Genomic DNA, 16,260 nt, shown 5'->3' on the forward strand with positions numbered 1-16,260 from the left:
GATCTGTTGCTGCTGATCATAACATCCAATAAACTACTGACAATTATCTGGTGTGCTGCAAGCATTAATTTTAGGTCCACTGCTGTTTTCTTTTTCATGGAATAATTTGAAAATATGCTAAACCTCAATATCATCTGCTGCTCAACTCCTCCAAGATGACTCACCTACAGTAAGCACAGTGCTGTGATGGGTAAAAGAAAGCACCATGTTCAAGTCTACTCTGGCCACAAAGGTGAGTTGTCTTCTCCTTATCAATCCCAAATTGTCACTATAACCTTATTTGATTGTGTCTATGGTTTCTCTATAGTCAGATCAAGTTTGCAATAAGAGTAAAGTGAAGAAAGCCATGGCCATTATATATAAATATAATGTTTTGGCAAAAACATAAATTATTAACATACTTAAGTGTGGGACTTACAGTGTATACAGCGTTTATACGTCAACAGGCAAAACATATGCACAATAATACTTCACACTAACATTAACAGAGAAATGTACAGTGGGTACGGAAAGTATTCAGACCCCTTTAAATTTTTCACTCTTCAATGTACACTCAGCACCACATCTTGACAGAAAAAACCAGAAATGTAGAAATTTTTGCAAATTTATTAAAAAAGAAAAACTGAAATATCACATGGTCATAAGTATTCAGACCCTTTGCAGTGACACTCATATTTAACTCACATACTGTCCATTTCTTCTGATCCTCCTTGAGATGGTTCTGCTCCTTCATTGGAGTCCAGCTGTGTTTAATTAAACTGATTGGACTTGATTAGGAAAGGCACACACCTGTCTATATAAGACCTTACAGCTCACAATGCATGTCAGAGCAAATGAGAATCATGAGGTCGAAGGAACTGCCCAAGGAGCTCAGAGACAGAATTGTGGCAAGGCACAGATCTGGCCAAGGTTACAAAAGTATTTCTGCAGCACTCAAGGTTCCTAAGAGCACAGTGGCCTCCATAATCCTCAAATGGAAAACGTTTGGGACGACCAGAACTCTTCCTAGACCTGGCCGTCCAGCCAAACTGAGCAATCGTGGGAGAAGAGCCTTGGTGAGAGAGGTAAAGAAGAACCCAAAGATCACTGTGGCTGAGCTCCAGAGATGCAGTAGGGAGATGGGAGAAAGTTCCACAAAGTCAACTATCACTGCAGCCCTCCACCAGTCGGGGCTTTATGGCAGAGTGGCCCGACGGAAGCCTCTCCTCAGTGCAAGACACATGAAAGCCTGCATAGAGTTTGCCAAAAAACACATGAAGGACTCCCAGACTATGAGAAATAAGATTCTCTGGTCTGATGAGACCAAGATTGAACTTTTTGGCGTTAATTCTAAGCGGTATGTGTGGAGAAAACCAGGCACTGCTCATCACCTGCCCAATACAATCCCTACAGTGAAACATGGTGGTGGGAGCATCATGTTGTGGGGGTGTTTTTCAGCTGCAGGGACACGACTACTGGTTGCAATTGAAGGAAAGATGAATGTGGCCAAGTACAGAGATATCCTGGAAGAAAACCTCTTCCAGACTGCTCAGGACCTCAGACTGGGCTGAAGGTTCACCTTTCAACAGGACAATGACCCTAAGCACACAGCTAAAATAACAAAGGAGTGGCTTCGGAACAACTCTGTGACCGTTCTTGACTGGCCCAGCCAGAGCCCTGACATAAACCCAATTGAGCATCTCTGGAGAGACCTGAAAATGGCTGTCCACCAACGTTCACCATCCAACCTGACAGAACTGGAGAGGATCTGCAAGGAAGAATGGCAGAGGATCCCCAAATCCAGGTGTGAAAAACTTGTTGCATCATTCCCAAGAAGACTCATGGCTGTACTAGCTCAAAAGGGTGCTTCTACTCAATACTGAGCACAGGGTCTGAATACTTATGACCATGTGATATTTCAGTTTTTCTTTTTTAATAAATTTGCAAAAATTTCTACATTTCTGTTTTTTTCTGTCAAGATGGGGTGCTGAGTGTACATTAATGAGAAATAAAATGAACTTTTTTGATTTTGGCAAATGGCTGCAATGACACAAAGAGTGAAAAATTTAAAGGGGTCTGAATACTTTCCGTACCCACTGTATGCTTACCTTATCTACTGTAGTACTGTAGAAAAATACCCAGAGCCATGTCTTTTCCTCCTCTTCCTGCCTGTGCAGGGTTTTAAGTGACATTTCCTTTTTCGAAGCTGGATTTTGCAATGCCTCGAACATGACGACCAGGCTGTTTGCTTACTAAAGTCATGGCAGGATGGATCCTCTCTAGCCAATTATTAATATGACAGACAGTGATGTAAAATATTCACTCACTTCAAGATTGCCTGGTTGGGTCTTAGAGTCAAGTGTGCAGTTCACTTCTTCTGACCGGTTTTTAGACTCAGAGCAACACATTTTACACACAGTGGAAAGCCACTATGAGGTTTGAGAACGTTCTTGATGATATTAATGGATTCGGAAGATTTCAGATAATGATTCTTATAATCAGCTTTATAGGTCGCTTCACACTACCCTGCCACTTCATGCTGAACAACTTCATAGCAGCTGTTCCCTCTCACCACTGTGACATCAGCTCTCTGGATGACGGAGGGATTTTTAGGAATTTATCCCTGGCAGAGAGGCTTGTTGTTAGTATTCCAGTGCAGGGGGATGGAACTCCAAGCTCGTGCCAGATGTTTGCAGAGCCACAATATCATCTGCTGTTCAACTCCTCCAACACAACTGACCTAACCACTGTGCCATGCCAGAATGGATGGGTGTACGATAACAGCATCTTTAAGTCAACTTTGACTTCTCAGGTGACTACGACTTCTTTTCATTTGTAAAGCAGTGTACTATTTCACCATCTGTAACACACTGAACAACAATGTGAACATGTCTTTTTCATTACTCGCTTGTACAAGTGGGACCTGGTGTGTGATAGAAGAGGTAAAAACAAAGCAACCACTACCATCTTCTTTGTGGGTGTGATGTTTGGAGCCATGTCCTTTGGAAGTCTGAGCAACAGGTATCACAGCTTCACTTTTAACCATTCAGCTCACAAATCTGATTTCATATTGTTATCACACAATCAAAAACATAACATTTCGAGATCTCTTGACTTTCCACAGGTATGGCCGAAGGATAATGCTGCTGGTGTCCTATTTGTCTGGAATGCTGTTTGCTGATGCAAGTGCCTTTTCTTCGTCCTATATGATGTTCGCAGTGCTACGGTTCTTCACTGGGTTTTGCATCACTGGAATTGTTATTATCTCATCAGTCCTCAGTAATTAAATTTTGTTAAACCTAGAACCTCAGAAGCCTAGACTACTAATTTATAGAAAGCAAAAACAAATATTTCAAGTGGTGTTTTTTTTCTGACATCTGATCCTTGCAGTGTAAGTGATAAGGTGTTTGCTTGTTGCAGGTGTGGAGTGGGTGGACATTAAGCACAGGAAACTGGTGGGACTGGTTGACAGCTTGTCATGGACATTTGGGAGCGCAACATTTGCGGCTATTGCTTACTTTGTGACTGACTGGCGGTGGCTGATTGTAAGCGTCACATCACCTCTGATACTGGCAATAATAACCTGGAGGTACATCTCGAAAGCTGAGATCTTTTGTCCAAAAAGACAAAACCAGTTAAAATTAAGACATTGCAACTGGTCAACAAATGTATTAATTAATAAATCAATTAAATGTACCTAAAAAAATGGGTTTAAATCTAAACAAAAGAAAATGGAAGGTTATTTATCACTCCCCTCAAACGCATGATATTCTTTTGGACTAGGTATAGAGAGGGAAAGCAGAGCAGTTAGGTGAGGTGAGTTTAAAGAAACATGCAAGGTGAGCCAAATAGATGAAAGCAACACAATGCAAAGACTAACTAGAAGATGCGGTGTAAAGTCCAATACAACAAAGGGGTATGACATCCAAAAAAAATAAGCAGAGTCCAGGTGAAAGTCCAAAGGAAAAATATCAAAAAACATGAACATGAAGTATGTAACTCAATGACCCGCCTGGAGAATTGACAGAGACATACTCATAAGTACAAATAAATAAATAAGGATCTCTTGTCCACAACATCCAGGTGGATACCCGAGTCGGCTAGGTGGCTGATTGCCAATGGAAAGATGGAACGAGCCCAGATGTATTTGAAAAAATGTGCCAAGATGAATCGAACAACAGGGTTCATTCACACTCTTAAAACAGAGGTTAGCATACAATTGTTCATACAATTAAGTCAAGAGAACTACAAAATAGACTTATTAGGCTATGTCATTCCTTTTTCATCATGTGGTTTAAAGAATAATGCTGCTTTGCACTCTTTCAGACACTATCCACTATTGTTACGACAGAGAAAAGAGACCGGATCTATACCTACCTTGATCTGATACGAACACCCAAGATGAGGAGACTGGCCCTGTCTACTGGTACAGTGTGGTCTGTAACCCCATTTGTCATTTTGCACAATTTTTTTTGTATGTAAAATATTATGTCTGGGTCAGAGTGTTAGTTTGACATTTTAAAATATAAAAAGTTGTGGCTGAATATCAGCACAGTATTGACTGAATGAGTTTCAATATTCTCTGCCCCTAGGTTTTGCGTGGCAACTACATTTTATGGCATTAGTTTCAACATCACTGGCTTTGGGCTGAACATCTACCTCACCCAGTTTACCTACGCATTAATCGAGCTTCCAGCCAAACTGTCAATTTACTACTTACTGGATAAAATAGGCAGGAGATACACTCAGGTGGGATCTTTGCTGTTGGCTGGAGTCTGTCTTGGAATCAACATTGTGGTTCCTAAAGGTAGATAATTATTTCCACAGAATTACATCCAAACCTTAAGTAATCTTACGATTTTAAAAACAAGTCAGTAACATAGACACAGACAGCAATTAAACATATGAATATAGAAGGAATGCTAATATTTTCATTATTAAAATCAACTGGAACAACAAGGTAAACCACCAATGACATTCTTCTCTCAGATAGGTCTATTGTCAGAACTGTGGTGGCAGTCATTGGAAAGGGGTTTTCTTCAGCATCATTTGCAACTATTGTGCTCTACAGCTCTGAGCTCTATCCCACTGTAGTAAGGTAATCACACTTCTTTTTCTGAACAAAACCTCTCATATATTTGGACATTTGAACAAACTGAAGACTATATATATGCATGACATTCACAAAATAACATCGTGAAGAGCAACATCTTTGTATGTTTTATAGACAGAATGGCATGGGCTACAATTCCTTCATTGCTCGACTTGGTGTAGCTATGGCTCCTTTGATCCTCTTACTAGATGATCTCTGGAAGGAACTGCCCCAAGTTGTCCTGTGCTCTGTGGCTGTGCTCGGGGGAATAGTGGCAAGAACACTGTCAGAGACACACAACCGGTGCCTGCCAGAGACCATTGAGGATATCGAACAGCAGTCGTGACTTTATGTGCGGAATATTCTTGAAGCGGAATATAAAGATTGATTGGTTGGAAGATTTTGGGCTTTTCAATAATCAGTACTACTTCAAGGTGACAGTTCCAATTTCATTTTCACTTTGATTGTTTCTTTTGAATATTATTTTCCTAAACTATGCAGTAAATCAAAAACTCAGTGTGGATAGATTTGGAAAGGGTGGTAAGAGTAATTTATAAAGAAATGTTTCCTAATATATTAAAAAAAAAAATCAGGTGCAGTGATAGAAGTCTTCAAAGAAGATATGACTGTCAAGTACAGTACATGAATATAGTTTAAAAAAATTATATTAGTATGATAGTACATCATATAAAGCAATGGTTTACAGTTGTGCTCATACATTTACATACTCTTAGAAAACCTTGAGATATGTTAACCAGATAGATATGTTTTTTGGAAAATTCAACTGAACACAGAAAGTTTAAAATCATGAAGAGTCCAAGTACTAGATACTGTTTGACCACTTTCCTTGCAAAGAAGTTTTCTATATGATCATATAAATATTTAAAAATGGTCAGTATATCTCAAATTATGCCAGGGGTATATAAATTTCCAAGCACAACTGCTATATTGCTCAAAAATGTTAAGTGGGAGGGGCTAAATTCAGAGGATTAAATCAAAGTTTCATTGGTTAATTATACATGGTCTCATGAGATTATACATGAGAACTTGTAATTAAATACTTTTCAAGAAACGTGCCTCAGACTGGATTTTGTTTCCTGAAGAAAAACCAATGAAGACCATGTTAGGTTATACTAAAAGGGTGAGTTGAACTGTAACAAGCTTGCCTTTGGTAATTTAAGAAGAAAAAAAACAATATATCATGTATTAAGTTTTTCATCTCAAAGTAATTTTAACAATGTAGTTCATGAGAAATATGCGTTATTATATCAATAAAAACAAAAACTAAATTCTAATAGGGCTCCACATAATGCTTATTAATGAACATGCAGACAGATTTTAAGTCAAGCTCCTTTATTAAAGAAACAAAGCAAGCACAAATCTTTTTTTAATGACTCAATTCCCCTCTAGGAAATTGAATCACATCTAAACGACATGTTTCTGACTCTTTGAAAATCTTTATAGTCAGGTCTAATATTTGCTGCTCATATTTCATTGGGCATTACACAGTTACAGAATTAACAGCAATGGGAGGGGGGGAGGAAAAAACAAGAAGCAAACATAATATAAAAATCAAAATGCCAAAACATTAAACATTAAGATACAATGATACAAATCTAAAACTCTAGTACGCAGCTGTTGCCCAGGACGCACCTTGGCTATTGTTTAGTACTGGGAATACTCTTTGCTCTCTAGTTTGGCAATGATTCGCTCCAGCTGTCTTTTAGCTTCACATTGTGGGAAGTTACTCATTTCGTAGTACTGTGGTGCAATCTTCACAAGCCTGTAAACAGAGAAAGAAGAATGATTAATTTGTGAAGACATTACCTTATTATACAAACAAAGACCTTAAGTCTCTGCATACATACCATTCTGGCTTGATATCTGTGCAAGTGCGGATGTAATTCTTGGTGGTGAGGACAAATTCGTTGTAGAGCACCCACTCTGGCTTGTGGTCCAAGACTGTAGATGGGTGCAGCTGGACCACTTGGTTGTCTTTTACTGTGAGGTAATGACCTGTGCGCTCCAAATGAGCCACCTGCAAAAATTGGGCCAAAGTAATTACATTTAGTAGTAAACCCTGGGCTTCCAATTTTGCTGGATTTGAGATCCCGCTTGCTTGCACGCTGTCGGAGGATATGTGCATGAAGGTGAGCGCTCCTTAACTTTCCCTCGTAGTGTAGCTGTGTGATTTTCAATTCTCCTGAGCCGTTTAAAATGAAGGAAAACTAAGCTAATGAAAACGCAGATTTAAAAAAAAAAAAAAAAAAAAAAAAAAAAAAAAAATCACTTAAGTTACAATGGACCAAGGCTGCAATCGATCTGCTTAAAACTTGCACATGCACTGGAAAGTAGTGCTCCCATACTACCCATTAGCTTCTGCTCTAGGGAGTAATCAGGTTAAGTTCTTGTCTGAAATGTGATTAACAAGAGCACAGTGACTACTTCCACTCACTGAAACAGACTAACAATAAGAGAACTCACTGTCAACATTTATGGCTGCTCTCCTGTCGTTTTGAGGTGAGAGAAGACGCTGTTTACTTCTGAGCTGCTCATGCATAGCAAAGAATTCCCCCACTTTCAATAATCCGGTTTGAGCTTTTTAGGATAAAAATCTCATTTTCACCATGTCCACGAGAAGAAGCCATCAGAATTGGGGATCAACATAAACACAGCACTGCATTATGTGACGACATAATTGGATGCAATGCTAATGACCCCGAGGGGAACCATTTGTGCTACTATGGCAGCTATGGCAAACAACAGACAGTGCCGACATCTTGTCTGTTATAAAGAATGCAATTTCTTGTGATTGAGTGCAGCCCTCATCTCAGACCACAAGTTAAAGCAACAGGAACATGACATAACTGTACATTTAAATTAAAATTGTCTTCATTAATAAAGATGTTACAATATTCTTACAGCTGCATCATAATGTGTCATTTTAAATGTCTGTATCGTATTTTTAGATGCGGAACAGATGGACTAAAGTTTTCAGAATTACTAATATGTTAGGTAGTGCCTGTGTGTGTTCACCTGCATGAAGAAGCCGGTACAGAGCGCCCGCCGGATGTTGATGTAGTAATCTCTGCTGGTGAACTCTGTGCTTCGACGGGGCAGGTTGAAACGGTCCATAATCCTGGACAGCTGCTGCCGCACGTTATCCGCAGACATCAAGGAGCGGTAGTTGACAAAGTTGTCATAGCACCACTGGTTAGATTCATGGTCTGAAAGAAGTGCAACAAGAATTTGGACATTTAGTTAAATGTCAGTTTTTACACTATTAAAACTTAAAACACACTTTACACTGTTAAAAGCCTATGCTGATATTTTTACATCAAATTCCAAGCAATAACAAAGCATTTTTTTCATATTATGTATAATGTAGAAGGGGTCGCTTGTAAAGACAGAACAACCAATTCTCTATGAAGCAATGTATTCTGTAACAATATTTTGGTTTTCTGGCCTTCGCTTTCATTCTAATCAAGGTTTCGGCCGAATCTGTTGAGTGCAGGACTGAAACAACTAAGCAATAAAATTGTTAGTCAGCAACAAACACTTAAATTAGTTAGGGCTAGTGACATAGCTGTGACACGGTAAGCAGTTGAGGAAACAAATATGACAGAAGCAGAGAAGGGTTTGTGCAGATTATTATATCTGATGTCGATCCACACTGACTCCAAGACACAAGCATGAGACCCATGTCACCTCTTAACCTTTTTAGGTTTTATGCCTATATTTGCCCTTTGTATGCTATCTGCTATAAACTGATAGACAGACTATGAAGTTTAACACACATGTTCATAAAACTGATGGAGACCAAATCAGAGAAAACACTGGAATGAATGCGTATGTTCTCCATATCTGCTGGGAGTATAAATAGGTATCCGTTTGCTTCACCTTGTTCTTTAAAAGAAAAGTACCACAAAGTTAATTAAACCAGCTTTAAAATTCTCAGTGGAAGCATTTCAGATAATACCAAAAAAAAAAAAAAACCAAAAAAAAAAAAAAAAGTTATATGGTGCAGAACTTGGTACTCACTTTGTTTGAAGGCATGATAGACGTTGAGCAGCGTCAAGTGGTCTCCATCGATGTGAGCAAACCTCATCTTGGACTCGTCTGCTGCCTTCTTAGCCTCCGTGGGCCGGACAAAACACTGTGGGACTAAACAAGGTTGGTATGGGCCCCAACAAAGCCGCCCATAGGGATGAGTCAAACATTCACAGAAAAATGGAGCAAAGCCTATGATGCTAGGGCACTCGACACTGCGCTGGGACAGGGCAGGACCACAAGCTCTATCAAAGGGGCTGCAGTCTGTTCTCATGGTCATTCCCAACTGTATTGGCTATTAGTTCGTAGAGAGGGGTCATTTAACCACATCTGTAAAACAAGAGTTTTCACACAACTACAGAGTGTTAGGCACACCAGCAATGTTTATCTTTTCAAGGTTCAGAAATGTAACGTTTTGGTACTGACACATAATGGTGAGGCCTTTAAGAGAGCACATAATTGAAATCCTTCCAGGAGACATAACTATACATAATAGTCCTCTTTCATAACATATTATTTCAGTGATAAATGTGACAAATATGAAAGGATCTATGTGGTGCCTGCCCTATCCATTTGCTTTGGTGATAAAAGATAAATCTCACTAATTCAATGAATATATATGAATTTGCTATTGCCATAAATTACCTACATTACCAAAACTAAAGGCATTCAAACCAAAACTAAACTTGTGAATTAAAGTGGTTTTAAGAATGTTACACATTTCCTGTGCAATATTTCCCATACTACTTGGTACAAAACTAAATTTGTTCCTCAAAACTAATGTAGCACAATCTTCCTTCAATGCACGAAATTCATTATTTCCTACAGAATCAGTCAGATAATACGATAAAACAGAATTTTTGTCAGGCAAGACTGACCAAAATATTTGGTAAATAATACAAAGTATGTTGAAGGTTTTTGCAACTTTTTAGATTTGTTTAAACTCCAGTTGAGGCTCACACAGGTCTATACTCTCAGAAAAACACTTAAAAGTCTGTGAATAAATTACATTTTAGGTGGGATACATTTTTCCTAATATGTGAGTAGTAGTGTTTTTAACCCCAAGAGACTTGGCCTACAGAAGGCAAGGAAGAGGTCAGCCCAGTCCTGGGCATTACCTGACAGCATGGCAGTAATGGAAAGGATCTCGTTAGAGCAGTTAAATTCACAGCTGGCAATAACCATCTTAGCTAGCTGGGGGTCCAAAGGAAATTCTGCCATCATGGAGCCCAGCTCCGTCAGGTCACCATCATCATTGAGTGCTGCGAGGTAATTCAAAAGTTCAAGAGCCCTCATCAGAGTTTCTGGAGCTGTGGCAGGAGAGAGGGAGAGGACAGATAGAAGAGTTTAGAGTGTGTTGGCTAAATAGAGACCTCTGGATGTCTTCTTTAAAGCAGACCTATTTACCTGGTGGATCCATGAAGTCAAAGTGCACCAGGTCATCAATACCAAGCTTTTTTAGCTGCAGCACAACAGATCCCAAGTTGGATCGTAGTATCTCAGGGTATGTGTTATCCTGGAGAAGAATGACTTAAAATGTTAAATGTGCCAAATAATATAGATCACAAGGAACCAATGAAAATTCAAACAAGAACATTTTTTAGTGTTTCAAGAGGCCATGTCCTGCCTGCCAAATCTCAGTGAAGCAGACAAAAGATTTATGTAACTGTGGTCACTTGCCTGCATCTCTGTTTTGTAGGCTTTCTCTGTGTAGAGGCGGAAACACTTTCCTGGACGTGTTCTGCCGGCTCGTCCAGCCCTTTGCTGGGCAGAAGCTTTACTGATGGCTGTGACGAGCAAAGACTCCACTCTGATACGAGGATTGTACACCTGGACACACATTACAAAGCATATTTAAGGAAAACAGCTCACTTGAGATGTGCATTTTTTTGTTGTAATGAAAAGAAAAGGGACCACTAACAAAGAACACATACCAACATTTATATATACTAACACGTCATACAGCGTGATCAACACAACATTTAAGATTTGATATAAACAAATATGTATGATTAATAATTAGCAGAGCAAAGCACAAAGAATAAAATTAAAATAAGTGAGCTCACCTTTTGTTTGGCAAATCCAGGATCAATGACAAACACCACACCATCAATTGTCAGAGAGGTCTCAGCAATGTTTGTTGACACCACAACCTAAGAATAAGCAAAGGCTGTCAGACATCTGTTACCAAAATAGAATACGCAGATGAAAAACGACAAATAATATAAAACCATTGAACAACTGTCATAATGTATGAACATCATTTTCCTATACTTCAAAAATGCACCTTTCTTCCTATTGCACCATTGGGCTTCCTTGGAGGAGGAGGCTCAAAGATCCTTTGCTGCTGCTGTGGGGGCAACGTGGAATACAGTGGAATGATTTTGATATCTCCAACTTCAGGTCCAAGGTCATCTACCTCACGCTTAATCCGTTTGCAGGCCTCATCAATTTCCTAAAAGAAAGTCAGATTTAATTTTGCTGTTGTTGAAACACTGACATGATGATAATGAGGCTTTCCACTTGGCCAGTGATGCAAGCACCGTAAGGCTTACCTCTTGACCAGTGAGGAAGAGGAGGCAGTCACCTTCGTCTTCCTCACACATATGAATCTGGATGACAGTGCGGATCGCTGCCTCAAGGTAGTCCCGCTCTGGCTCAGGGGTGTAGAAGATCTCCACGGGGTGTGTACGCCCAGGGATAGTCAGCAAAGGACAGCTGTCAAAGTACACCTGGAACTTTCCAGCATCTAGCGTAGCACTCATGACAATCACCTGCACATGAAGAAAATGTTGCTCATATTTTTCTCTACTCAGAATTATATTAAATTAAAAAAAAAAAAAAAAAAAAAAAGACAAAGCAATCAAACTACAAAATCACATATGTCTGCAGACCATTTTCAAATGCATGATGTACTAGGATAGACTTATACGATTCATTTCTATACAGTATCAAGATCTATTATCAAGCTGTTGAAACCTGACTGACTGACTGATAATGTTCCAGGTGTAAATTGGGTAGACTCCGATACCTCAGACCCATACTTTAACTTTAAAATAACCTTGACTGATTTACACAACTTAAGCAAATTTTATCAGTGTCTTAGTCAATTGTCACATCAGAGAAATGGAGCCCATTTTGTGCCTGGAACTGAGGGAAAATACTTTGCTAGTCTGGTAATGTTCGGGTCAACACATGTTAAACCTCCCACATGGTCATTCAAGCATCAGCAACTCTCCATTTGTAGATTTGCCTTTTTTAGTTTAAATTAGGGCTGTGCCATACATCAAATCTTACGTTGCATCACGGTAAGATTAAATTCAATCTCAGAGTTTTCCATTTTTTATCCAATATGGACAGGTTTTTCAGCCAATAAGGTACAGGTTTAGCATGTGGTTATGGTTACCACTCACTTGTGATATAACTTTGCTCTAACACCTCATTCTGTCATTGTTTTGACAAAAAGCACAAACAGCCAATGATAATGAAAATAGTGCTGTGCTGAACCAGTCATGTGGCAAGAAAAGAGTTAGAGCAAGTCAGATATTACAGGTATTCAAAGTCTAACAAGAAGCAAAGTAGCATGCACTGCAAAACAGACATATTTGACAAAAATATACAAATATTAGTACCATGCCATGGAGTATGGATGTTCAATGTTATTAGAAGCAAAACTCTGTCATTTAAGTGAATAATTAAGTTAATGCTGCCCTTGTGATAATAAATTTATCAACATGAATTGCTCCACTAATCAGAAATGGGTCAGATGGTGGATTTACGTTATTATTAATCAAAATGTTTAGTAAAGTTGTCCATTGTAAAAACATTCACAAAGAAAAAGGCACACAAATAACAAATGGCTTTAGTTAAAAAAAAGAAACAAAAAAAAAAAACAACATACCTTCAGATCTGGTCTTTGACGCACCACCTCTTTGAGAACTCCCATCAGAATGTCTGTCGCCAGTGTTCGCTCATGGGCCTCGTCCAGAATGATCACACCGTATCTCTCCAGTAGTGGATCATTCATAGCCTCTCTTAGTAACATACCGTCTGTCATGTACCTTAAGAAATTATGGACACGGCTTGTTAGATTTAGATATCCTGGAGTAAAACAAGTAAGACTGCTCCTTGTAAACAGCACTTATGCATTAGCAGATCTCAATCACTTACTTGAGTATAGTCTTGGCAGAGCTGCAGTCCTCAAATCGAATGGAGTAACCGACTTCCTGTCCAAGCATGACATCCATTTCATCTGCCACCCTCTGAGCCACACTCATGGCAGCCACTCTCCTGGGCTGAGTACAGGCCACTGCCCGTTTAGGACCAGGCAAGCCTCTCACCATGTCCACACACCACTGTGGGATCTGGAGATTGAAGCAAAAGTTACATGGAATTCAGATAAAATAATTAAAGAGAACAGGATCAATTCACATATTTTCAGCATACTGCTACACATCATACTGGTTATTGTGATATTCAAAAGATTGCAGCAAATGTTACACAAGCTCTTTGAATCCAGCACATTTGAGATGTGCTAATATACTGCATTTCAGACCTGTGTTGTCTTTCCAGAGCCAGTCTCTCCGACGAGTACAAAGCTTTGATGACGTGTGATGATATCAGTGAAGTTTTCCTTGTACTCCCACACTGGAAGCTGTAGCCTCTTCTTCAAGATCTCATAATAACGCGGCGTATGCGGTAGGTTGGTGAAGGGATTGACCTGTTGTTGCACAGCCATCTGCTTGATGGGTGGTAAGCTCGGCACAGCTACCATGGTGTTAGATGGCGCACTAGAAGGCTTTGGGTCTCTGTCCCGGTCTCTATCCCTGTCCCGATCCCTATCTCGATCCCGGTCCCTGGAGCGGTCTTCACGGTCTCTGTCCCGGTCCCGGTCTCTCCTGTCAACATCAGGACAGGATAAATTATGTCACATTCACATCAAATGGAGAGCAGATGTGGACAACTTCCAAGGGTTCACAATATAAGACTCTACAAAACTGTAGAGTTGGTTAGGCACTTAAGTGAAGCATTCAAGTTCGTTTTCAGGCACCTCTTAATCAATGGTTCACTGAATTAACCCTTAAAGTGTTTATAATACAGCTACAGTAGTTTTCTCAAAAAGTATCTAGAAGCTGAGTCATGGCAACTGGACTTTTAGTTTTCAGGTCAAAACGTTTCACTACTCATCCAAGCAGCTTCATCAGCCTGAGCTGCTGTTAGATGAAACATTTTGACCTAAAAACGAGAAATCCAGTTGCCATGACTCAACCTCTACATAACTTCACTTGGACAACTGAGAATCTTCACGGACCTACAATAGATGTAATGCTTTTCAAGACTATAATACCAGTAGATACCATGTAAAATAAATGTCAGGTAATATATATGTAAACTATATGTAAATTTGTGAATTCAAGCACTTGTATCCACAGCATTACACACCTCACATCAAATACACTCATTCAAATACGCAAACACATGCTACCTTGCAAGGTACTAGCCTGAGTATCAGGAGCAATTTCAGGTTCAGTGTCCAAGGCCACTTGCAGACAGGATCTAACTGCTAACACTGATTTCTGGACAAATCACTCTACCTCCTGAGCCTGTTCTTGGCAGTCTCCAACAATTAGTAATTAGAGGTGGACATTACATTAAAAACATCTCTGAGCAGAATGCAATAAAACTGAGCAGCACTATAAACTGAAAAGTGACTGTTACAAAACTCTCTACAGTTTCAAACAGAACTTAACATTATATTTTTTGTGGTAAACATTTTCAAAACTTTTCTCAAGCTTCTTAAAGTGAGAAGTTTCTGTTTTATATCATATGTTTGGATTTTACAGTTAATCTAATAAAACAAGACATTACATTGAACTCCAGAAAAATGGGACAGGATTTTTTTGTTGTTGCCATTTTCTAATATTTTATAGACCAGACTAACTGATTAAAGGATAGATTCATATTTTGTCAGGTTTGTTAAAAAAAAACAATAGTCAGGTGCTAATAAAAGGGTCAAACAGGTTCATCAAATCTAATGTATGTGATAGAAAAACTAAACCCATAGCCCTCGTTTAGGGCAAAAGAAATATTCAAAAGCTGAATCTAACATGAGGCGTTTAGTCTGAATTACACAGTTCAACTACATGTCTTTTACAGATATCCTACATCCAAAGTGCATCACAACTTGATTTTAAATGCCTCAGAGGATGTTTCAGTGGTCAATGGGCACCTGATAATCCTGGAAAACAGTGAGCCTCTCGTTAGATTAACAGACTGATGAGTCGATAATGGAAACAATCGTTAGTTACAGCCATACAAGAGGCTAATAGACTTTTAATTGACCGCTTTAGTTAGTACTAGCTAGGTTGTTAGCATATGGCTAGGTTCCCGTTAGCCACACACGTGCCTGAACGGCCAAGGTAACGCTGATGCGTCGTCTGTTAGCTCACGTTGAAGCCGCAACGCGAACTCAATTTTATGAATTTTGACAAAACCACAGTGAACACCCTGTCTCGGCACAACAGCAAGATGCTAACAAGCGGTGGCTAAGACCCGTGCTACGACATTAGCTAAGGGCTACGGTTACCGCGAATGTCTCATGCATGGAGGTTGTTAGCCAGATTAGCAACAGCTAACAGCACCGCGTCTAAAGCGGACACATTAACTTACCCATCAGACCTCTTCTTACTGGAGGTGTAGTCATCACCCAAATCCAGACGATGCCTTTTGGACATGTCTCGGGAAATTGTAGTTTTTTCTTAAATCTACTCAACACAAACAGAATTCTGCCGGGAAATGTGCAACTAAGTTGGTTTCCTGATTCCTGGGCTGGTGGTGTTGTCTTTCTTTTAACAGATTCCAATAGCGCCACCTGTTGATCTGGAGGGTTTACTACAACTACAACAACAACAACAACAACAACAACGACAACAACAACCGAGCAAAGATACTTTATCACCAGTATCGGCATAAATTACTACTTTAATTTTGTTGAAAACATTTTGGCAGTGTTGTATTGTTAACTTTACAAGTTTGTTCCACAACAGTCATTTTAAGATAGACTTTAGTGTTAGTATATGTGTATCATTTTTAGTCTTCACACTTTTCTTAAACACGCACACGCACACACGCACACACAC

The 16,260-nt window shown here is 39.4% G+C and overlaps 2 protein-coding genes across 2 annotated transcripts; one reads left to right on the forward strand and one right to left on the reverse strand.

Moving 5' to 3' along the window:
• Positions 1 to 2,321: 2,321 nt before the first annotated feature.
• On the forward strand, positions 2,322 to 7,358 carry LOC113127771 (solute carrier family 22 member 7-like). The gene is made up of 9 exons (XM_026302543.2): positions 2,322 to 2,791; positions 2,897 to 3,000; positions 3,104 to 3,258; positions 3,400 to 3,568; positions 4,063 to 4,186; positions 4,306 to 4,415; positions 4,572 to 4,786; positions 4,969 to 5,077; positions 5,207 to 7,358. Exons 1-9 carry the CDS (start codon positions 2,411 to 2,413, stop codon positions 5,415 to 5,417), a joined length of 1,578 nt encoding a protein of 525 aa, XP_026158328.1. The 5' UTR covers positions 2,322 to 2,410; the 3' UTR covers positions 5,418 to 7,358.
• On the reverse strand, positions 6,408 to 15,968 carry LOC113127769 (pre-mRNA-splicing factor ATP-dependent RNA helicase DHX15). The gene is made up of 14 exons (XM_026302539.2): positions 15,791 to 15,968; positions 13,677 to 14,019; positions 13,292 to 13,485; positions 13,023 to 13,182; positions 11,677 to 11,895; positions 11,409 to 11,576; positions 11,188 to 11,274; positions 10,802 to 10,951; positions 10,529 to 10,637; positions 10,240 to 10,431; positions 9,113 to 9,235; positions 8,108 to 8,298; positions 6,940 to 7,109; positions 6,408 to 6,854 (listed from the first exon to the last, which is right to left on the reverse strand). Exons 1-14 carry the CDS (start codon positions 15,853 to 15,855, stop codon positions 6,737 to 6,739), a joined length of 2,289 nt encoding a protein of 762 aa, XP_026158324.1. The 5' UTR covers positions 15,856 to 15,968; the 3' UTR covers positions 6,408 to 6,736.
• Positions 15,969 to 16,260: the final 292 nt, after the last annotated feature.

The sequence above is a fragment of the Mastacembelus armatus genome, chromosome 1 (genome assembly GCF_900324485.2).
Source record: "Mastacembelus armatus chromosome 1, fMasArm1.2, whole genome shotgun sequence".
Classification (NCBI taxonomy): domain Eukaryota; kingdom Metazoa; phylum Chordata; class Actinopteri; order Synbranchiformes; family Mastacembelidae; genus Mastacembelus; species Mastacembelus armatus.

Coding starts and splice junctions, on each gene's coding strand:
- LOC113127771 (XM_026302543.2), top strand. CDS start 2,411: ATGAGGTTTGAGAACGTTCTTGATGATATTAATGGATTCGGAAGATTT. Junction 3,259..3,399: donor TATTATCTCATCAGTCCTCA/GTAATTAAATTT, acceptor TGCTTGTTGCAG/GTGTGGAGTGGGTGGACATT. Junction 5,078..5,206: donor CTCTATCCCACTGTAGTAAG/GTAATCACACTT, acceptor TATGTTTTATAG/ACAGAATGGCATGGGCTACA.
- LOC113127769 (XM_026302539.2), bottom strand. CDS start 15,855: ATGTCCAAAAGGCATCGTCTGGATTTGGGTGATGACTACACCTCCAGT. Junction 11,577..11,676: donor TCTTCCTCACTGGTCAAGAG/GTAAGCCTTACG, acceptor ACTTTCTTTTAG/GAAATTGATGAGGCCTGCAA. Junction 11,275..11,408: donor ATGGTGCAATAGGAAGAAAG/GTGCATTTTTGA, acceptor GCTTATTCTTAG/GTTGTGGTGTCAACAAACAT.